The 23619-nt window shown below is 35.1% G+C and overlaps 2 protein-coding genes and 2 pseudogenes across 3 annotated transcripts; 1 reads left to right on the top strand and 3 right to left on the bottom strand.

Annotated features, from left to right (window-relative positions):
* Positions 1-92: 92 nt before the first annotated feature.
* On the bottom strand, positions 93-3983 carry LOC145560167 (F-box/LRR-repeat protein 14 pseudogene; annotated as a pseudogene). The gene is made up of 2 exons (XR_014093105.1): positions 3851-3983; positions 93-1730 (listed from the first exon to the last, which is right to left on the bottom strand). The product of XR_014093105.1 is annotated as an F-box/LRR-repeat protein 14 pseudogene (transcript).
* Positions 3984-5174: 1191 nt separating this feature from the next.
* On the top strand, positions 5175-10405 carry LOC145558771 (APO protein 2, chloroplastic-like). Its single transcript, XM_081620107.1, has 5 exons — positions 5175-5447; positions 6635-6696; positions 7076-7236; positions 8384-8733; positions 9272-10405. The coding sequence occupies exons 2-5, from the start codon at positions 6648-6650 to the stop codon at positions 10101-10103; spliced, it is 1392 nt and encodes a 463-aa protein (XP_081476233.1). The 5' UTR covers positions 5175-5447; positions 6635-6647; the 3' UTR covers positions 10104-10405.
* Positions 10406-10788: 383 nt separating this feature from the next.
* LOC145557964 (flotillin-like protein 4 pseudogene) lies at positions 10789-13472 on the bottom strand (annotated as a pseudogene).
* Positions 13473-14593: 1121 nt separating this feature from the next.
* Positions 14594-20951, bottom strand: LOC145560166 (BRAP2 RING ZnF UBP domain-containing protein 2-like). The gene is made up of 12 exons (XM_081621430.1): positions 20672-20951; positions 19418-19533; positions 19214-19322; positions 19003-19117; positions 18294-18391; positions 17652-17758; positions 17176-17425; positions 17023-17076; positions 16766-16909; positions 16560-16624; positions 15270-15324; positions 14594-15159 (listed from the first exon to the last, which is right to left on the bottom strand). The coding sequence occupies exons 1-12, from the start codon at positions 20930-20932 to the stop codon at positions 15013-15015; spliced, it is 1521 nt and encodes a 506-aa protein (XP_081477556.1). The 5' UTR covers positions 20933-20951; the 3' UTR covers positions 14594-15012.
* Between the last annotated feature and the right edge of the window lie 2668 nt (positions 20952-23619).

Below are 23619 nucleotides of genomic sequence, written 5' to 3'. Positions count from 1 at the left end.
ACTTATTGTTATGCCCAACAACGAGTTCCCCACGCTGTTGGGCACTCAACTTAAATACAACTTGTAACTCGTGATGGCATCAACAAATAAACAACCGTACATGTATGAGCTTTAGTTATTCAACAATACACCAATATTACAGTAAATTCTGACCAACGTGAAGCTACTAATCTACAACAGATGCATAACTTCCTTTGATGCAGCGACAACATGAATTTTCCTCTATCCCAAATCAAGTAATCCTGTGGAGTGAGCAAACAACAGAAGATCAGTACATCCAAGACAAATCTTGCTTAAATGACACATTTCTTGCCACCCTGTGAATGCTTCTCTCAGAAACCTGAGGGCAGTCTTCCACTACCAATAAATCCAATTTGTTTGATCCCACCAGTGGCTTGAATCCATCATCAGTGACTCCCAAACACTTGCTAAGCCGCAAAACAGACAATCGTGGAAACTGAGCTACAAGTTGTAGGCCTTCATCACTTATCTCCTGACATCTCACGAGTTCCAAGGATTCAAGGCAGCAAGCTGAACATAAATCCTCCATTCCATCATCGTTGAACGAATAAACATGGTCCAGTGAAAGTTCACGAACAGGGCAACTTCTAATTAAATACAGAATTCCACCTAAAGTAAATGACGATAGTGAAGGGAATTCACCATCTGCAAACGATATTCTGACAGACTCCAACGTAGGACAGTTTTCTGCCAGTGCCTTTAAGCTCTCGTCTGTTAATGTTAAGCGATTGCTAATTAGAAGAGGTACTGAGAAATCTGACGGAACACGGAGAGAAATTGACCGTAGACCTTTTGAGCTTTGAGATAAGCCCACGATGTCAGCGTCCCTAAGTCCAACACACATGTCCAAGTGAATTTTCTCCAAGTTACTGCACTTGTCCAAAACACAAGCAAGACCTCTTCCAGGCATGATGATGCAGTTTATCAAGCTCAGTTCCTTCATATTAACACATGGGATCAATTGCTTTTGCCATCTGTCTACTGCTATGCGGTCGTATAACTTCATGTATCGATAATTGGCATCCACTTCAAATTGCAAAAGTTTTAGATTCCGCCAACTATATCCAAGCTTTACCAAGTCACCTTCTCCAATAGCCCGACAATTCTTGATAACAAGGTATTGAATTTTTTCGAGTTTACCAAGATATTCAAGCCACTCAGCACTACTTATGTTTAAGCATCGAATAAGATGCAGCACACTGAGATTCTTACAGCCAACAACAACAGAGAGAATCCCACAGCCAGTTATTCTAGGAGTAAAAATCAATTTCAAGGATGAGAGTACTGAACATGATCCCAAGTAACCAATACCAGCGTCTGTAATGAAGGTGCAGTGACTTAATGTCAGATCTGCAAGAGAAGGGCAACTGTTTGATAGAGCAAGAAGCCCTTGATCATCCAACTGTTTCCCCAATTTGGACATCCACCCAGAGTAAACAATTTCCACTTTCATCAGGTTAGGAAACCTGTTGCATAGAGTGTTTAAAGCTTTATTTGCTGGGTTCAGACCACAACCAACACGAAGAAATAGTCTCTGCTCATTTTCAAGCTCAAGGAGGCGCTTGCAAGCTAAAGATAGAGAGTTTCTATCTTCAGTCCGGGAAATCCTACTTAAAATGTCCCATATCAATGCATCTGGCAAAGTGTCCATTAAAACTGAACTTCCTTGCGTAGGGTGTAGTCTGCATGCAGCACACTCCCACAACAAGCTGGACATGAAAAGAAAAATGGCCTTTAGCACAATTACAAGAAGTATAGAATAGGTGCACAGTAATGAGTCACAATTAAACCTATGCGAAAGGATGGGATGTTAAAATTCATATCTGGATAATTATTCATCTCATGCAAGAACCTTTTTGAAACAGTGATGGAACATAACACACGCGCTTAAAACTTTTTATTATATATTAAAAGGGTCCGGCTTTAAGTACATATCTTCAAATTCCCCAGCTTTTACAAGGACCATAACTACCTTTTCTAACATAGAAGCACATAGCAATCTATGAAGGTGATACATCATATCAAAACTGATGGTACTCTTAACTGAAAATTTGAAAGGAACACATTAGCTTGGACAATTTCCAAGGCAGTAGAGCCATTTTATATAATTTTAAAGCATCTCTTTCCTTCATTGAAATCACATAGATGACTAATAGAAAACAATTCCATAAAAGTGCAATGCCATTCATTAATCTTGGGATTTCCAAGGCAGTAGAGCCATTTTATATAATTTTAAAGCATCTCTTTCCTTCATTGAAATCACATAGATGACTAATAGAAAACAATTCCATAAAAGTGCAGTGCCATTCATTACCAAGACACAATCTTGGGATAAGATCCCTTCATATAGTTGTTCACCAAAAAGAAAAGACATAAGTTCTCTCTGAAAAGAGAGCCATACGTCAGCAAGACTAAAAAGAAATTCATGTCTTTAATTTCATTGGATACCAAACCACAAAACACCACCACAAAAGTTACCTAAATACACATATTGAAAGCTAAAGAAACAAATACTAAGACTTCAGGGTAAATACCAAAAGAGAAAAAAAATCTTCAATTCCATATTGATGAATGCATCAGGGCTGCCACTGATGCCCTAATATTCATTCACCAAAGCCACAAAGGGCACAAACTAAGCAATCATGTTGTAATCTCACTATCCCAGTACAACATAAAAAATTTCAGTCTTAGAGGGGCCAAGAGTAGTGGTGCACTGGTGCATCTTCCCCTTTAGGAAATTCTATACTTCCTCCGTTTTTCATAGATGCAGCACTTTCTATATGGGAAAGTTTAATTTAGATGCATCACTTTTCCTTTTAGTTGATAAAAATTTTCTCTATCTCTCTCCTATCACATGGGTCCTCTTTTTTCCTCTCTCTCTTTGTTATCTCCAAAATTTGTCAAAAAAAACGAAGGAAGTATGATCCTTTTGAATTGGCTCTCCCAAGGAGAGACACCAAACTTCCTTTGCTACCTTGCTTAAATATGCTAAATTAAAAATATAATTGTAGAACATAGTATGTGATAGATAGGGTCAACAAAGTTAAATCATAGTAACAAAGATGGTAACCATTATTTTCTCCCTCAAAAAATCAATAGCTAGCAAAGTAATGCATAAGATGATCATACAATAGGGCTGCATCATAATGTCACCATACGGAGTTACTTTAACTACTCGTATGAAATAAGTCCATCTGTATTCCTTTAAGCAAAGAATCCATTCAATCATAGCCATCAACATAAAAGATTATATATCCTCATAATATAGTGAACATGCAAATAAGCAATCCATAAGTTAATAACCACCTTTTAACATCATTAGTACACTAATCAACCATTGATGTAAACACTAGACGAAACGAAACCACATTAATTTCTTTTCCCTCCTAGAATTTTCTCAGCTACAGAGCCAACTAGCAACTTAGAGTCCACCTGACTCACAAATTATAAACTTAAAGCTGGCCCCTTTAATTCCTTAAAAATCTATTACTTAATAAGACCATTAAATTATACCAATAATATGATAGGAAAACATACAAAAATTACAAAATCTGTTTTAAGAACAAAGTACACAATTCTGGTAATGGTGCTTATTCGTTATAATTCAACAGACAATTTGATAAAGCAATACCAAAATCAACGAACACCCTCTCTAATTCAAATATGTAGCATATTAATTTAAGATGATGTTTAACAAATAAGCCCCAATTACTAATTTACAGAACAACCAAATTTTCCCCAATTATTGAATCTGAAATGCGAATTGAATAGAATTGAACAATATTTCAAGAATTAATCCATATAACAACATAGGTGATTAGGGCTTTACCTGATTAAATGGGAGTTTTGTGCTGTGAAATTTGCCAAGATAGGACAGAGGACTACGAAATGTGAAGGAAGAACCCTAAAGAAGAAAGATGATTTTTTTTATGGTTTGGAGATTTAGGAAGTCGTTAATTCGTTACGGTGTACTCCGTAAAATAGTTTGGGGAATTTTTTTTTTAAATATATTTTATACTATTTGGGATTAAAAATGATTTTTCTTTATCAAGAAGTCCATTCAATGAAAAACATTCATACAACTTAAAAACTACGGGTAACATATATTATGTAAATAAAAATGAAACAGCAACGGAAAAACTAAGTAGCCCGTAACAGAACCAGATAAACAACATGCGACGTGAGGTTTACAGACGAATCTAGTCTACCCTTACAAGTTACAATTCACTTTGTGAACCTTTCTGTCAAAAAAAAAAGGTTGCAACCCACCTTAACCTTGCAAAATAGAAAGCACCTACGAAAGCTAAAGCGCATTTTGTAACCCGATGTCTAAGAGCCTAGAGATGGACGACGATAGAACGAAACCGATTGATTGGTTTAATACTTGATAGGGACCAAATAGAGAATTGAACACCACAAGAAGGGTTAAAATCCAAGTGTTGCAAATCCAAAGGAACAACTTCAAACGCTTGATGGTTGAAAAATATAACAAAGTAATAATAACAATAATAACTTAGAATAAGACTTTTTTTTATGTTTTATTTTTTTTAACAACACACAAATAAGCAAAATAGAGCCTATTTAGACCCAATATTCTTATCTAGCCCTACGAGCTAGAGAATGGACTTTAAACACAACCTCTCTTGATACCTTATTACAAGAAAAGCAAACTGGATTATTAAAGGATATGAATTTCTTGAGCTAATTAGTGTACTTCCCACAACATAAGGATTCTTATTACAAAGAATAAGATTGGCTATGGACTCTTAATTTGAAAGATTAACATGAGTCTGACACGACATGATTATTTGTTAGCTCGTTTCAAGCACGACTCGCTTGAGCATGTGATATACTAGCACTGCACGTGGTGCCAATACAACTCGTGCCCATAATTATGGTACATAAATTACCTATAAGCATTTCTTAAAACACGTACGTAGTATATGGATTAACGTTTAAAAAAAAAATATTTATTTTTTCAAATAATCATTAAGGCTGTGATTTTGATCCCAAATAAGGAATAAAAAAATAAAAAAAAATAAAAAATCACACCATTACACCCATTCATAATTTTTTTTCTTACTATCCTCCTTTTCTTTCTTACGGAGTATTATCTTCTTATTCCCCCAATAAAGGCCACAATCTCTCTCTAGTCTCAACTCATTTGTTAGCTCAGTTTCGTTTCTTGTTCCTTATGTGCTTTTGCTCTGTTTCTTCAATTCAACCCCAAATTCCAAAAAATACCCAGAAACAGTAATTATTTACTGGTTTGATTAAAGATTACCCAGCAAAATTCAAGTTGAAATCAACCCGAATTACGTCAATTTGGAGCTACTCATTTGTTGCTAACACTGAGTTCACAACCATTTTTATTGTTCAAACTTTCCTATTTGAAAAAAATTGGAACTTGAGTGAAGAATAAGGAGGTATGATTTTAAGCTTATGTTATTTATTGAAACTACAATAAGTTGGAATTTTTTGTATTAAGTTTTGTTTATATTGTGTGGATAAATGAAATTATAAAATACTTGTTCTTCGTATTTGATTTTGTTATGGAAAGGTATCTAATTTATGCTTACTGATAATAACAATTATGAATTCAGTGGAATAATTTTTTAAATTGTTTTTGGAGGTTGTTAGTTGATTGCTATTGTTCTTTATTCCGAGTTATAACACACTATCGGACACATATTATTTCCTCTATCCGGGGTTAATAGTCACGTTGATAGTGTAATTTGAATATGTAATGTGACAACTATATCCGGACGGAAAGAGTAGTTTTAAGAAGATGCCAATAATAAGGGGAGTTATGTTTTAAAAATGAAAAAGAAGTAATGTATAGAGAAAGATTTATTGTATTTTTGGAAGATGTAAGTGTCAAATTTGAAATATAATGCAATGTTTATCATCTTCCTATCTCTAGTAAGGGCTTAGGGGAAGTAAGTTCTAGATTTCGGTTTTATATGAGTGGTCGTTTGATTGGATGTAGGGAGATAAAGTTGCAAGGAAATTGCCATTCCATTATTATTAAGGATTGAGGAGTCGATTTCTCTCATATATCGTCAGTTGCTAGGCTTTATAGTTTATACTATATAAACAGCTTTCGCATTCTATAGGAAGTAGAATTTCCTAAGAATGTGTACTTGATGTGTATTTGTGAATCTAGTAAAATTTCAATTATCGACTCTTGGAGAATTGCAACTTCATGAAGAATTTCATGTGAAATTAACAAAATATAAGAACCTACGACCATTTATGTATAAGTATTTGGGTTTATGTTTAATTAAGAAAGGGTACAGGTCAAGTTTCTAACCTGATTATATCAGTCAAAAGTCGAAAATCTTAAGTGCAAAGTCGATAGAGTCACATACAACCTTCAGTTATTGTGTAATTTTTATGGTGGGGCCTAGTCCCTCGTGTGCACCAAAAAATAAAAATATAAACAAAGTTATGGTACTAGGCTTTGAGTAATTATCTTTTTATGTTTGTTTGTTGTTTCCTTGGAGTTTTCTTTGTATAAATCTTTGGCAGAAGGTAGCAGAAGTGAGTTAAGAAAGTTAAATTATTTAAAACTTTCATGCTGATGGAAATGATCCTTTTGTTCTTTACTCAGTCCATCCCTGGTGATGCCATTGGTGGTTCTCCAGCCAAGTTCAGTGACTCCAGCATTAGGAGGTACGCCTTTATCTTTAACTGTACTAGAACTTAGCTGATCAGGATGGAACAACTAATCTTGCATCATTTGCTAAGTCTCACAAAAGGTTTCCTGAGAAGAGTTTACTAGTCACCTCCCTACCTGCATTTATGTCCTTTGAAGCCTTTGTAACTCAGAGCTGTGCAAGTGATCCTAGAAATATTTTGTGAATTCGCTTTGACATAACCTCCTTGGAATAGATAATTATCTACTTGTGCATGATGTGTATTCAAATCCAGTTGCTACCTCCTTTCAAAAAAAAAAAAAAAAAAAAAAAAAAAACAGTTGCTACCTTCATGTTAAAGTTGGCAGGAAGTGAAGCTGTTTTCCACATATAATTCCGTCTTATAATTCTTACAGGGACTTCATCTCATCTACAAGCATGCCCTATGAATTCAGGCTACCTCAATGAATGTGTCTTGCTTAATCGTAATACTTTACCCAGTGTTTCCTACAGCAGAAAATCAGAGTTTGTGAAGCTCAATGGGTACTCCGATCTTGGTTTTATTAATCATTTGAAGGTATGATACACCTTTTGTCATTGTATGTGTTGTGATTCAAGACTTTAGGTACATGAATGAAGCTTCACTATTTGCTTCTGCATTGCCACTCTACATTGTCATAGATTGTTATCTTTCCTATAAGAGGCCATGATGAGGCCTCAGTTCTTCAGATTTGTACTCTTTTGAAGTTATGAGATCTAGATGATTGTGTATTGCCAAAAAAAAAAAAAAAAAAAAAGCAGATTTGCATCACATTCTGCTAACTGCAAAATTTAAAATCTGTGTTTTGGGAAAAGGAAGAGGGGCGGAGACAAAATGTGATGGCATTGTATTTTGGCGAATCTTGCTGCCAGAATGTTACCATTATGACTTTAAGCACTGGTAATCAATGGCTGTCCCTATGTTATAGACAGTTGATTGTTAAGAATTCTTAGGGAAATGAAACGCATGGTATGATAGAATATATGTAGGAACACACCCTTCTGAAAATATTTGTGCTTTTTCTTTGATATTTATTTATAAAGCTAGCACAAACAAACAAAATGCTTAAACCAACAGTGTTTTAGTGGATCTCCAGAAATTTCCTTGAAAAAATGATCTTATTCACTGGCCAGTATACTTTTGACATCTTCTGTCACCTTTCATCCTCACTGCAAAAAATTTCCTTGAATCTAGTCCATCCTCACTGCAATTCAGATTTAGAATAGAAGGAGGCAAAATGGTTCATTTGCAAGAGTAGAAGAATTTAAGGGAACAAAACAAAAAGATTCTAAAAACCTGGAGAAACCTCTCTATCCACATTTCCCAACCATCTTCCTTTGTATGTTATAGTTTTTACAGGGCAAATTAAAGTTTTTTGTGTGCTCTGAAACTGATCCTAATATGATAGTATAACACTTTTGATTCTCATCTCTCAATTTATTGTAATTCAAAATTTAGCTGATTGCTGTTCTCGTTAATATTTGGTCCTAGAAGAACCTGGAACCAATTTTTTAAATGTGATTGTCATTAGTTTGAGTTGTTGTAAATTTGTAATCTTCCTTTGCATTCTGTAAAATTTTGAGCATGATATACGTTGAATACATACTCTATGTACCCTGTGTATGTGTGTAACTAGCTTGCTCAGGTTTCTGGATTAACTCTGTTCTGATTTTTCTTCCTTTAGTGTGGCAATCTATCCAAACTGTTATTGAAGCATAGAATTCTGCCACAAAGTTCAAGCCATACTTCTTCTTTGGTCATTAAAAATGATCATCCCCAAAATGCTGATTTTCCTAAATATTACTCAAAGAGGGAAAAGAAGCCTTTTCCAATTCCTATAGTAGAGCTGAGGCGAGCAGCCAGAGAGAGATTAAAGAATAGCAGAGGTCAGCCTAGGAAACCTGTGCCACCACCAAAGAATGGCCTGCTGGTGAAGAGCCTAGTACCAGTTGCTTATGATGTCCTGAATGCGAGGATTTTATTGATAAATAATTTGAAGAAGCTCTTGAAAGTTGTGAAAGTCCATGCATGCAAGTAATATTTCTTGTCAAACTCTTACTTAATAATTTGCTAGTTTCTACATGTACCTGCATATACCCATGTAGACACTGCTGAATTTTCCCAGTGGTTCCGTGCTGGCATGCAATTTGGTTGTAGTGAGCAGTTTTTATGAAGATTATTATCGATATTTGAACCAGTAATTTTGAGTAGTTAAGTATTGTAACACTTGTCTTCAAAAAAAAAAGAAAAAAAAAAGGTATTGTAACACTTGACTTTGTCGTCATCCTAAAGAGTTGAATTACCTGATAGTTGGAATAGTATAATATTTCAATGTTGCATGCATCTGCACTTTTTAATCTGGATAATGATTGTAATGCTCATATATCTAGATTGTCCTTGTTATGTATGGGGCTTCTTATTCTCGACGAATTTAATTGAAACACATGTTGCAACTAAAGGAAATTGTGGTCATACTTGAGATAACAACTAAGGAATATTAGAAAACTTCTTTCTGATTACTACAAGTGATTTTTGTTTTCATTTTTATTTAATTTATTTATTGGCTGTGTAGAGGCTGCAATGAGATCCATGTTGGACCCGTCGGGCACCCTTTCAAGTCTTGCAGGGGTCCAGGAGCATCAAGTCGGTATGGTTGTCATGACTGGGGAGGTGTTGTGGTGGAAGACATTTTAGTTCCTGTGGATTCTTACCATCTGCAGGACCGTCTCAGGAAGCGTATTGCTCATGATGAAAGATTTTCGATTCCCCGTATCCCTGCTGTGGTAGAACTTTGCATCCAAGCTGGAGTTAATCTTCCAGGATACCCTGTGAAGCGGCGAAGGAAGGCTGTTATTCGAATTGGGAAAAATGAATTTATTGATGCAGATGAAAGTCACCTGCCAGATCCTGAACCAGAAACTCCCAGAGTTCCAATATTATCTGAAATTCCTGATGCAGAAATAGTACCCCCATCAAGTGCTGAGGAAACTGTCTTACTCGCTGAAGAAACACTATTAGCATGGGAGAGGATGAGAAAAGGAGCCAATAAGTTGATGAAAATGTATCCGGTTAGGGTATGTGGGTATTGCCCCGAGGTGCATGTGGGTTCTTCAGGGCACAAGGCTCAAAACTGTGGAGCCTATAAGCACCAGCAACGGAATGGACAGCATGGTTGGCAAAGGGCAGTACTTGATGACCTGATACCCCCAAGATATGTGTGGCATGTGCCGGATGTCAATGGTCCTCCAATGAAGCGGGAACTTCGAAGCTTTTATGGTCAGGCACCTGCAGTGGTGGAATTGTGTGTTCAAGCTGGGGCTGCAGTTCCTGAGCAATATATGCCAACTATGAGATTAGATATAGGAATTCCATTAAGTGTTGAGGAAGCTGAAAAGGTGGTTTGAGTTTCATGGACACCAACGGCCATGTCTATAGTTGTGATGTTCCTCACGAACCATGTCTAGAGTTGCACTTTTAGCAAAAGAATGATTTAGTATCATTAAGAACTTACCGTTCTGTTGATGCCTCACTGTAAGCTTAAGCAATTTTGTCAGGTCTTGATTGTGTTAATAAAATACAAAGTATTTATTAATTACAAACATTCTTCAGTGTGATCAGTTCAAATTTTCTACAATGAGACCTTGGTTTTTTCAGGAAAAATATTTGTCATTTAACAGAACCTATGATCATTATATAGTATATTAAACTGGCTTCTCATGTTCTCAAACATGCATAATATCTCCAGCCTTGGGCACACACTCCTGCTATAGAGCTTGTATGATTAATCATACAGTCAAACAGTACTCCTTTTGTTTTTAGATTTTGTTCTAGACAACAAGGTCGCAAAACAAACATCTAGTTGAGTTAATGTAAGAATAACAAAACCAGGAGCAAACTGCAATCATAAACAGGACACAATTTGCAACTATATGGTAGTTCGTATCATTGTATGAATTAAACCCAGAAAAATTTTCCTATGTATGTGTATAACAGCATAAAACAAAACAAAAAGAGTACATCATAATATGATGTTCCAATAACCTAACATCTAATTAGTGACAAAAACTAGATAGTATAACCCATCCCCTAATGAATCAAGTTCATATATTCAAAGGTCACCTCACTTGGCAGCTGCAGCATCAGAATCATTGCCATCAGTCAGAGTGGCAAGCCAAGCAGGAGGGAGCATCCCAGTCTGTTCGTTGACCGTCTTCACTAGTGGAGGCAGCATGCTGTAGATCTCGGCCACATCTCTCATGGATCCACCAGACCCATTTCCACCCCCCAAGGCGGCCCCACCAGATCCTGATGACCAAATGCTGATCTTTGGCTGCAAACCCTGCACAGCGTCAGCATTTATCTTAGCCATCTCTTGGAATGTTCCAGAATTGATCTTCATGTAGTCCCTCAATGCTGCATAGTTTCCATCAAGGGCCTTGAGAAGGGTAATGAGGTGATATCCTTGGGCTTGAACAAGGACCGAGATTCCCTCCGCCTCTTTCTTCTTGCCATAAAGTTCTGCATCAGCTCCTTGCTGGCGAGTGTAGAAGGCAGCTGCTGATGCCTTTTCTGCCTCAGCTTGCTTTTGCATCCTGTAGAGAATCGCATCCGCTTCTCTTTGGTTGTTGTATAGGTTTCTATTAGCTTCTTGAACCTGATAAACCAAGAGTTTGCATGTTAATTCAAAGCAAGAAGTAACACAAGGAGATTAAATAGAAAATTATTACTCACATTTATTTCTGATATTAGTATCTTCTGTCATTTAAAGTACTGGTATTTATTAAGATCAGTGAATGGGGTTAAACCTTAAAATCATTACATTGCCACACGCCTTTTCACAGCATAGGAAGTTGAGAAGAAGGAAGCAACAAGATATAGTATCCAGATAGAAGCTTAATTTTGCAAAACACAGTGCAAACAGAATGTGTCACAGGGTTAGAATTGCATGCAGCTCATATTTCCATTACCAGATTTGGTTAGCATTTCAACTTTAAGGTGCCCTCAACTCTGAAGATAATTACTTTATGCTAAAATTTGTACTACTTCATTCATTTTTGGATTAATGCTATAACAATTCAATATCCTTAGCTCATATGGTTCATACTCAAGAATTTGACAAAAATTCTCAAATCCTTTGTAAAAGATGGGCATACTCTTCACATTGCTCAAGGTATCATGTACAACCAAATTACAAACTAACCAACAAAAACTTGGCTTATCTTAAACTGCAAAATGACCTTTTCACCGAATTCAACAGGTATGAAAATTCAGAGGCAAAGAGATTCTAACATAGCATCAATAACATACAAGTTTTAACATCAATAATTCTACAGAGCTAGCAAATATGTAACATGATTATTATTACATAAGCATAAACATCAATTAATTATAATAAGTACCTTGATGTCATATTCAACAGTGGCCTTACTGAGGAGGTCAGCCCTGAGTTTTTCAGTCCTAGTGAGAGCATTCTTCTTCTCCACCTCAACTTGCAACTCGGCCCCTCGAAGGGAAACAGCCTGCTCAGCCTCAACTTCTGCCAACTGAGCCGAATTAGACCAACCGGCCTTCAAAGCAGCAAGCTCGGCATTTGCTTTAGCAACATCAGCCTCCTTCTGGTTCTCAAATATCTTAATCTCACTCTTAACCTTGACTTCTGCCTTCTTGCCTTCTCCTTGCCTCTGAAGGGATATGATCTTAGTTTTTACATCAATTTTCGCTGCAGTTTGCGCTGTTTCCCCTTCCCTTTGCTTTGCTCCTACCTCCCCTTTCATCTTCGCCTCTGCAACATCCACCTTAACATACAAAACACATACTAAAATCAGATCAACCATATATATTTTCCAAAATTTAATAACGTACTAACATAAGTCTGCCTAACTAACATATTTTCTTGGACTTAAACAACACGGAATCATTAACACCAGAAATATACTACGTTAGAATTTTACTAGCAATTCAAGATTATCATTACAATTCCACTTTTTTTTTTTCTTCTTCTGACTTTTTAATATTTCCCCAATTAACCATTACTCAACACATTGTATCTCATGCGAAAATTTCAATAAACATTGCACTTTCACATCATTTAAAAACACAAAAACCCCAATTCAACAATTTTTTTGTCTAATCATATTAAACCCCTGAAAATCTACAAGAATTACAACAAAATTAAAAAGAAAACAGAAAAAACCCATGAATTAAAACTTCAAGAATCAAGAAAATGTTACCTTAGCTTGATTAGCAGCCTCCATTTGAGTCTTCTGACCCAAGTAAGAAAAATACTCATGACCAGGAACATCAACAAGCTGCTTTATATTAGCATTATATATAAACAGTCCAAACTGATTCAACTCCAACTGAACTTTCTCAAACACTTCCTTCTTAAACTCTTTAGTACCCTTAAACACCTCTTCCATAGTCATAGTAGCAGCAAGAACCCGAGTTTTGCCTTCGATAATACCCTGAACAAGTTGATGAACATGATCAGAGTTCATGTCATGGGGTGCCATGAGCTTAGCATACAGAACAAGACAAGCATGATGATCACCATCGACTCGAGGGCCGATAGTGAAGACTGCAGGGAGCACAAAAGGGAGCTTCTCATGGCTTGGACATTGAAAGTGAAGTTGACAGGTGATACATTGACACGAACGTAGCGTTGGCCTGGAAGAATGAGAGCTTTCTTTGGCTAGTTTAATGTCTTGGATTTTCCAGCCTGTTATGGCTAAGTATTCTGAAGGTCTTGCTATTTTGTATAATGGGATTATCATGGTTTAGTTGTTTTTGGGAGAGAGTTTTTGAAGGTTTTTGATGATTTTGTGTTAGTGTTGAAAATGGAGTTTTGATTTTTGGTGGGTTTGATCAAGAATTAAGCAGTATATATAGGAGATAGTAGTCGGAGCTTTTATAAAACAGAGTACTTAATTTTGGGAGTTCTATTTTTTTTTTTTTTGGCGGGTGATTTGATCTTAAATTTGGTAGTTATGGAGGTTCTTACCGTTTTTATTCTTTGTTTAAATTATTTTAGATTTTGTTACTTACCTTATATGCATGATCATTTATGAGACAAATAATAAAATTTTGATACTCATGGTTGTATTGCCCTACATTAACAATTGTAAATAAATTAATAAGTACTGTAACATTTTCCCTCAAAAAAAAAAAAAAAAAAGTACCGTAACATTTCCATAATTATACATGTTTCCTCTCTTTTTACCACATAGATCCCTCCTTATTCCCCTCAATCTCTCTTTTCTTCTTAACACCCGTGTCCTCCTCCTATGTTGTAATATCTAGGGAATCTAAGCATAATTTTTTGTTCGAGGTGCAAAATGCACCTAAGCTATAATTCAAGGTGTTAAGACCAATTTTGCTTTTACTTGTAGTTGAGAATTTGTTTGTTGAAGCTATAACTTTTATTGTTGAAAATTTACTAAGAAATCCCAAAATAAAAGTTCAAAAGAAATGCCTTGAATAGTTTTGATTTTTTCAGAAAAAACAATATATATTCTTGCTCCCTACTCCCTTGATTAGAAATTGATTTTCAAACTTCAACACAATTTATTATTATTTTTTTATTTTAATTTTTAAATTTTTAGCCGTGAGTCTTATATTATGGCAATTGAGGTCTAGTGGTTGACATGGTTGAAAGGAGTTTACTCAAGTTTAGAGAACGATGGATGAGAAATTGAGAATTAAAATTGAAATGAAAAACCAGGCTTTTTAAACCACAATTTTGACAGGATTCAAATTAATCCATCTTCAACCAAACAATCACTCCATCTCACTAAGATTTGTACCAGTTTATGTCTACTTTGTCTAGCATAAGTTTCTCTTAACAAAATTATACGTATGAATATGATGCAAATATTGTATAAGACCCTCGTTAGAATGTCAGGAAAATCTTTTTCTTTCAAGTAACAAATCGAATACTTCATAGTAGTTAACACACAACACCCTCACATCTACTATGATTTGCAAGGTTACCAGATAACAGTATATCACTAAATAGCTGTACAGTCAGTACCTTAATATAAGCTCAAAAGCTAATTAGCAAATGTATGTAACAGCGACATCACCAGCCTGACCTTAGGGCAGAATGCTTCAAGAAAGTTTAGAGACTTCATGCCAGTGAAGACCATAATGTTCAATATTGCTATTCCTGTATTCTGTTATCTAAGAAACTACCAGAACACGCACTTATATTTACGTATAACAAACTCTGGTTCACCCATTTCAATCCAAGTGACTGTGCAAACAAAGTATCATCCCTCATTAAAGCTAGCTTTGCCATAGATTGAACTAATTGCTTCACCTCTTCTTCCGGTTCTTAGATTTGATGGCTCTGGTAGAGGATTCACCTCCTAACTTCAAAACAGCACCATCATCTACTTCATCAGAAATGGATAGCTGCTCCACTGCTTGCCCTGCTTCAAGGTGCAACATCAAGTCTTTAAGCTGCAATGACACAGAAGATTGCACGAGAGTTATCATCAGAAGCTCCAAGGTAGCTAGGCCAAAACAGAAGGAACATCCTGGAAGATGACCATTTTAACAAAATGACAAACCTGTTCTTCAAGATCTCGTATTTTTTCATCCTTCAGTCTCACAGCTTTCTCCTCCCTGCAGCAACATATAAATTGTACACTTCAGTAGCCCTATGCAACATAATTCGACTTGCAAAAGAAACAACTAACTATGTACTGTAAGGATACCATCAAAATAAATTTATTTCTGCTAGTATCAAAATAATACAATGTAGCAGAAACTTTATCAATAATAAAGCAGAGTGAAAATAAATAGGTAGGTAAAAGCACTCTTCCAAAAATATTCAAGCCTACGAATTTTCAAATTTCCCCAAGAAAAAGGAAGTTTCCCAGCCCGTCTCCCAGGGGTTTATTACATCACTCAGTCAAGCTTCAAAAGCACCTTCAATTGAGCTCACCCACCACCACTAATTAATCTCTTCAACAGATATAACAATTGGGAACTTAAAAAACAGTTATTACACTAGTTTACAGAAGCATTATGCTGAAGCATTCAAACAAACAAGATAGAAACAATTACCTCTGCTAAGCCAATTAGCGAGTAAACAAGTAATCACAAGATCAAATATTCACTTATCTTAAGAATTTTTCAAAGAATGGAAAAGGTTACAAGCATCGAGGTTATGCTTCTTTAAGGCAACTACTCCCACTATAACCCCCCCCCCCCCTCTCTAATTTTCTTGGTGTTATTCATTAATAGCTCTGTTCCTGAAAGTTCTTTGCACTTTCCATTTTTGCTATTCCAAAGTCCTTTACACTTTTGCATAATTCTATTTATGAATAATCTCATTTACTACCTTACCCCTGTTACCCTACAATATTTACACTCCCTCTCTTTATCCACTTTTTTCTTACACTCAACCACCACATCGATATTGCACACTCAAAATAAAAAAAAAAGAAAGCACAAACTGTTATTTGTGTCAAAAACACAGTTAAATGCACAAGTAAAACCCAGTCAGACACAAACTGATTCATCCATGGATCGTTAATATTAGTTCCTAAACTTGTACAGTTGTACTCCACGAACATCAGAACAAACAAGGAATTTTATTCACAGAAGGTCCATAACAAGGTCAGGGTCATGTGTCACCATTTACAATTCATCACAAATCCATCTCCTGATTTTGATACATCATCAACTTTGAACAAAACCATTATGTGTCAGAGGTGATTGGTAAATGCAAATGTTATGGTAGAATGTAGCGTCCTGTGGTATAAAATATAGAAAGGAGGATCCCTACATCAACAATTGTTTGATGATTTTCCACAATCACAATATATTAAAACAAGGTAAGAAATTGGAATTACCTTTCCTCAATCTCCTGTATCTTAATTTTCCAAATCTCTTGATTTTTCAATAGATTTTCATTAATCTGCAATCAATCATTGAACACAAGGGTCTAAGTTCATGTTCGTAAAACCACCGAAAATATAAACAAATATATTCATAGATGACAAAAGCTAGCACAAGAAATCTATCCAGCTATTAGCCAGAACCTGAGTCGGACACATACATCATCCAGAAATTTCTTTTCTTTGATACATCTATCCAATTTTGCTTGCAATTTCTGCAATTTCAAGCTCACAGCCTTGCCAACAGCTTCAGCTATATCTTTTTCAGTCTCTTCTTTAATCTCTTGCAACAAAGATTCAAAATACTGCAAATACAAACCAAAATAATGATCTAGTCAGATCAAGAAATGGCACAATTATCATTTCACAAAGAACAATGCACAAGACATAGTAAAACAAATTCATTAGGTGCCCTCACCAATTTTTGATTCTCAAGCTGTGTGGAAAGAAGCTCATTGTATTCATTTACGATCTGGTAAGACAACCAAGTGCAGGGAAATTTAATCTCTGCAATTTGCAGCAACAAACCAAAGATCTATAGCTTTAAATTAAGAAAACAAAAAAAACATACAGCTTCAACTTTACTATTTACAATAGCATCGTTTATTCCAGGATCCCCACTACATTCACAGCTTCCACAGCCATGCGTAGCATGTGAACAAGGAACATTAAGTTCAACCAACTTCCCATCAGTTTTGGACTGTATTAAACGGTGCACATAGTTGTCACCAACATAGTCCCAAACACGCCTAGTTTCCAAGTCCAGGGAATAACAGTGCTGTGTTTCTTTCCAATGCATAATAGCATGGCCCTCTTTATACCTGGATTAAACGCTTCCTGGTCAGAAAATTATAACAATTAGAATATCTTGTCTATTTGACAGTTATATTACATATACTGTTTGATGTTTTTATTTTGATTTATTTTCTTTACGTTCCTTTGGCCATTTGAATAATGATAACAGTTTCTTAGCATTAGCTACTTGAAAGTTGAAACTCGGGGTTATACAATGCAAAAATTTTCTCATAACAGAAAAAGAGTTATTACCTTCCACAACCCACAAAACCACATATTACGCATATCCACAAATTCTCTGAGGTTTGACAAACGAAACATGTTGAATTATCAGGTTGCTGCTGGCAATATCGACAAACCTATATGATGACCATAACAGAGTAATGATTAGAATCAGCAATACCTTAGCAGCACACAAAAGGTTGATATTCCAGGGTTGGTACCTCTAATTCCAGAACAGGAAAGGCAAAACAATGATCAATAAATCTCCTAACAATTTCAAGCTAGCAAAATTACAAAGCAGGAAACCAACAAGACAACTAGTCAACTACCACTCTTGGGGTTTGGGGGAAGGTAAAACTGAATCAACAAAATTTCACAGCCCTGGATTATATGCTTGGTAGAAAAAACAAAATGTTACTCATTAGTTATATGAAAATTCTGATTTGTAGAAGTTTTTCAATAAAATAAGCACTTAAGCTATAGGCGCAATTGCACAAAATATACTCAAATAGAAATAGAGTAATCAACACACATAAAAGTTACAAAGTTTTATTTGGGGAGTCTGAACTCTAGCATGTGACACCAATTTTCAGTTCTTAAAGAATGAGCAACATAAGTACACCAATAGCACACAAAAAAATTGTAGTAAAATTCAAAAAAGATTAAGCTTACAGGACAAGAAGAATCTGTCCACTTAGAGATGCAGGAGCAGTGGAAAGAATGATTGCAAATGGTTGTGAGAATTCCATTGGTTTCTTGATCCAATCTCTCTGCCATGTAAGCAAACATTTAGAAAGACCATAAAAGCCAAGGGGCAAAAGCAAAGAAGACAAAGCTTATGGCCATTTCCACAAAAATTTTAGTGGTACGGACATGTATGTGTAATTATATGCTTTTGTGTAAACAAATCATGTCATATGTCAACAAATTCTAATGATTAAATATCCACACAAGATGAATAAAAATAAAAAACTAAAAGTCATGTACTTCTAAAATGTGATTCACAAGTTTTGACTTTAAATAGTCTATTCAACAAAATCCACCAAGAATGTACAAGGTAATTGTCAACATTGCCTCATTAGTACGAACCTCAATTGATAAATGTTCCTAAGCATCTAGGTTAATCACTTAATCCAGGAGAAGGTTAAATACTCCCATTAGTTCTGCACTAGTTTGCTTGGAGCAAGACATTGATTGATGTGAAAATTAAGCTGCTAAAGAGGGAGGAGAAAATAATATTAAAATTTAAAAAAATAAGAAGTTCCACTTGGTTTATGTTTACACTAGTTATTTTAATATTTTTCATTTCAATAGTAGCAACAAATCTAAAAAATTTGTGAAAAGAAATACAGAGATATGCCATAAATATACATAAACATACCTAAACATACTGGACATGTAGGTTGCTCAGTTGAGTTCCCAAGAGAAGCTTGTCCATGTTCAATAGAGCCCGTGTATTGCACATCAATAATAAAATGCACATGACAAGCTTCTGGCTAGAGAAATAAGCAGTCAGAATTTACCAAAAAAGAAGGTAAAAAGATGTAAAATACTTTGCATACACTTAAAGAAAAGTTTTTGAAGTCAACAACCTCCAAAGATGAATATGTTTGCCCATTGAAATGCTTGTAGAACCCATCTGTTGAGTCCTGACTGTCAAATCTAATCAGAACAATATATCTGTCCTCCATTTCATCATTCCTTGACAGAACACATAACAGTCAGAACACATTCAATAAGTACGCATAGAAAATGAAACATCACACAAGAAATCCCTTAAGATGTAAACTTCTCACCTGACAATCCGCATTTCAAGCATATGCTGGATAAAAGAACCAGAAAACCGGCAAAAATCTGCATAAGTCATGTGATTTGGAACCCCAAGAACACATACAAGAGGTTTTCTGCCAACCTAAGCATCATCACGAGTGGGTTAGGTCTTTCTTAAAATAATTATCAATGTGATGGAACTTGTAACAAATTTTGAAGATCATTATGAAAGTTTGTAACCATCAGTCCATCACAGCAAGAATGTACAGGATTCCATGAAAACTAAAGAATATACTTATTGCTGTAATTCATTAATTTGACTCTGGAACACCCATCCTTTTTCTCCTTATACCCAAAAGGACAGAAAATTATTGCTTTTCCAAGACTGTTATGCTGTTTAATCTATTAATTTGTTCTACAGTTTCAAAAACTTACTACCCGACTTTAAAAAAAAAAAATCAAATTTTAAACATCTCCAACAATACCACATTCATAATCATGATAGGATAAGATGCCCCTAATAAAATTTTATGACAGAAAGTGACCCTAGCGTTATACTAGTGAAACAACAACAACACTTCTTGTAGGACTTCAAAGTCAAGCAATTCATTTATAGTTTCGATGTCTCAAGACTCCCAACAGTAACACAATACATTCAGACAAAACCCCAATCAAGAATAATGGAATATACAAATGATCAAAAATCAACCTCAAAGTCTACAAAGTTTCACTTAGAGAGGATGAATACATGATGGAGGGAGTACAAGGTATAATACTAATGCATACCAAGTTGGAACGTACAAATACTAATTCATGATTGGAACCAAGTTGTAAGATTGCAATTAGGTATAATACTAATTTTCCAAAAGCTCCAATAAGACTCCAATCTAGTGCAGAACAGGGAGGGGTGGTGGCAAGACCAACACAACCTAATTGCAATCTTACAACTTGGTTCCATAACACTAATGCATACCAAGACACCAAGTAAAAACTACATAACCCAATTGTTCACATTAAAATTCCTTGATAAATTGTTCGAAAATCGATATCAGAATACATTTCCAGCTTTGATGATCTAATACACACTTCAAACTAAGCCATTTTTTCTCTCCGAAATTAATTCCATCAAATATTGTAATTACATCATATGGACCAACCTATTTGATTCCACAAAGCTAAATTATCAAACAAACAACTCAATTAGACAAATTAAAACCTTAAAATTCATAAAATCAGCAAAAAAAACTCAGAGCAAAATTAAAAATGGAGAGAAAGTATACCGGAAGAAGGGAAAGTGAGGGAGAAGAAACATCATTGGAGAAAAAATGCATGACACCTCGAGTTTCTTCAATTCTAGGGTTTCCGGAGGAAAACGACAGGGTTTGAGTAGAGATGCTGCTACCGGAGAGTTGCGACGAAGAGTCGCCGGAAACTATAATCTCCGGCGCCGGTGGAGGAGGAGGAAGAGGAGAGGTTAAACTGCTTTGCGGTGGTTCGGTGGTGGGAGACGTGCTGGCGCTTGCAGAGGTTGCTTCCGCCATTTTTGGGATGATTTTGAGTATTGAGTTTAAAGAGAGAAATTTGGGAATTGAAAATGTGTAGACGATGAATATTTATAAGGTACGAATGTACGATGGTAGATTGGTAGGTGGTGTTGGACCATTCTGTCACTAGGGTCTTTCCGTCGGGTTACTTATTTAACGGTTACTCATTCGGTCATGAGTTAATTATTTAGGGGTTACTTAGGTCGATTAGGGATTACTCGATCGGTTAGGGATAATTCTGACCACACGGCGTAGCCAACCACATATGTAACTTTGTATTAATCACAACTCTTTAAGCATCTCCTCACGATTTACTCCTAGTGATTTACAAATGGGAACAAGATCCTCTCTGATTGAGCTAGTCGAATTTTGTTTACATAGTCATAAAAGTTCAACAAAAGCAGTTTTTAAAACGAATCACTATTACGAGTAGTAGGGTCGTTCACATTAGGTTATCTGTATCGTTAAGCATTAACGATACTGTTAACCGTTAGAGCGATTACTAAAAATCAAGGTTAACCGTTCCTTAATGGTACGGTTACCGGTTAACCGCGAACCATTAATTAAATTTTAAATCATTACTTTTTTGCTCTTTTAATAGTTTCAAGCCTAATACATAGTTAATTATAAACAATAATAAGTTCAAATTAGTTGGATACAAACCTATAAGTTCGAGTATTGTCATCCGTTGCCCACAAAGGTTGGGCATGAGGAGAGAGATTGTAAAAGAATATTAAAAAAATCAAAAAAATATTATTTTAAGAGAGAGAAAAACATTGCCCAGGTCATGACCATGACCTTTGGCTAAGGGTGGGCAAATGCTTAGAAAGCGCCACTTGTCACCATTTTATTGGACTAGTAGTTTTTACTTTTTTTTTTGTTTGCAAAGTTATTGTTTATGTGATAATTTATGGTAAATCTGTACAAACTACGGATTAATATTTTTCATCAAATATTGCAATTGTAGAATTATCTTGATTTAGATAATCATGTATTTTTATATCTAGTACTAATTTAAAATTTGTTATCGTATTATAATATTATTACATCTATACTATCGTTTCACTAGTAGTTTTAACATTTAAAATTAATAGTTATTTTTAATTTATATTGATTACATGTTTTAATCTATTAGTATTATTAATTACTAAAAATTAATTAAGTAATTATAAGTGATTGAGTAGAAGAAAAAATAGGAAAGAGAAAATTTGTGACCATAAATTTATAGGGCAACTAATGGGAGTATATGGGTATAAGTAGGTATGAGGATTGGGCATGAGTGAGGTGAAAGAGAGAGATATTAATTAAATATAGTATGACCATCATTGCCTTGGGCAATGGATGGCTATGCTCTAAAGGTCACTTAGAAGAAACTTGCATGATTATATATATATATATATATATATATATATATATATATATATATATATATATATATATATATATATATATATATATATATATATATATATATATATATATTTCCTAAGAAAGTAAATAAAAATAAAATTTTAAATCAAAACGATTAATCGATGGTTAACCGTTTACTCAAATAAAACTGTAACCGTAACTGTTAACCGCTACATTTAACAGTTCGGTTAACCATAACCATTTAAATTTTAACAGTCCGATTAATTACCCTATTAAATTCATTGGTTATACCGGTTAACGGTTACCTTTTTTTTTTTTTTTTTTTTTTTTTTTTTGGTTTTGTTGCACACCCCTAACAAGTAGTATGACTTTATTTTGGTAAAGATGTAAAGCAAATACTCTCTTATTGACACTAATTCCTTTTCTCTCCTTCCATCTCATGGCCATGCCAGCGATCAACTACCTTTGTGGATCAAGTCAACCAAACAAAAGACACTCTAGTAACCAACAAGAGTTGGCTCAAGTGGTAAGCAACTTGATGTCGCTTAAGGAAGGTCTCGGGTTCGAGCCTCACCGTATGCAGAAACTCTTGTTGGGAGACTCACCCACCATAAGTCAGGTGTGCTACCCGAGTCGGATCCGGATGCAGTCGGAGCTAAGCTCCGGTGAGCCAGGTGGGCAACCTTAAAAAAAAAAGACACTCTAGTAGAAAAATATGTAAAGTGGACGTATACTAATCCCTTAGGGAAAGGCATTTTCTCATGCGAGTGGTGCTCACACTAGTGCTAATTGTCGTGTGGTGGTGCAGTGGGTGGTACTAGTGTTCGACTGGTCGTGCTGTGGTGAATGGTGATAGAGGAGAGAGAAAGGGGTGTGGCTGCTGAATTTACAAAATAACCCTTGATATAAACAAGTTTTGATCGTATACAGTTTTAACTTGTATTTTCTCGCTATGAAAATGTTTTACTCCTTTAATTTCCTCATTGTTCAATAGTATTTTTGTGGGTCAAACTTTAGTAACTTTGACTAAATTATCATTATTTTATCCTGGTAGGAGATATGTTTGCAATATATAGTCAAATTAGCTTAGAGTTTTTCACCATTATTATTAGGTCTGGTTCTTTCTCTTTATTCATATAATATGAGTAATATATAGAAAAATAATTTAAGTTTAGCAAAAATAAATTTGGTTAACTAAAAATAAATTTTAATCTATAACCAAAAAGAATGCAAATAGAACATTATTTTGTTTATTTTTTAATATAATTTTAACACAATAAAAACGAAAATGTTTAAATTTAAGCCATACTCCC

Source organism: Chenopodium album, chromosome 9, assembly GCF_948465745.1.
Source record: "Chenopodium album chromosome 9, dcCheAlbu1.1, whole genome shotgun sequence".
Classification (NCBI taxonomy): Eukaryota; Viridiplantae; Streptophyta; class Magnoliopsida; order Caryophyllales; family Amaranthaceae; genus Chenopodium; species Chenopodium album.
The sequence above is the reverse complement of the archived record's forward strand: the minus strand, read 5'-3'. Positions and strand labels throughout refer to the sequence as shown.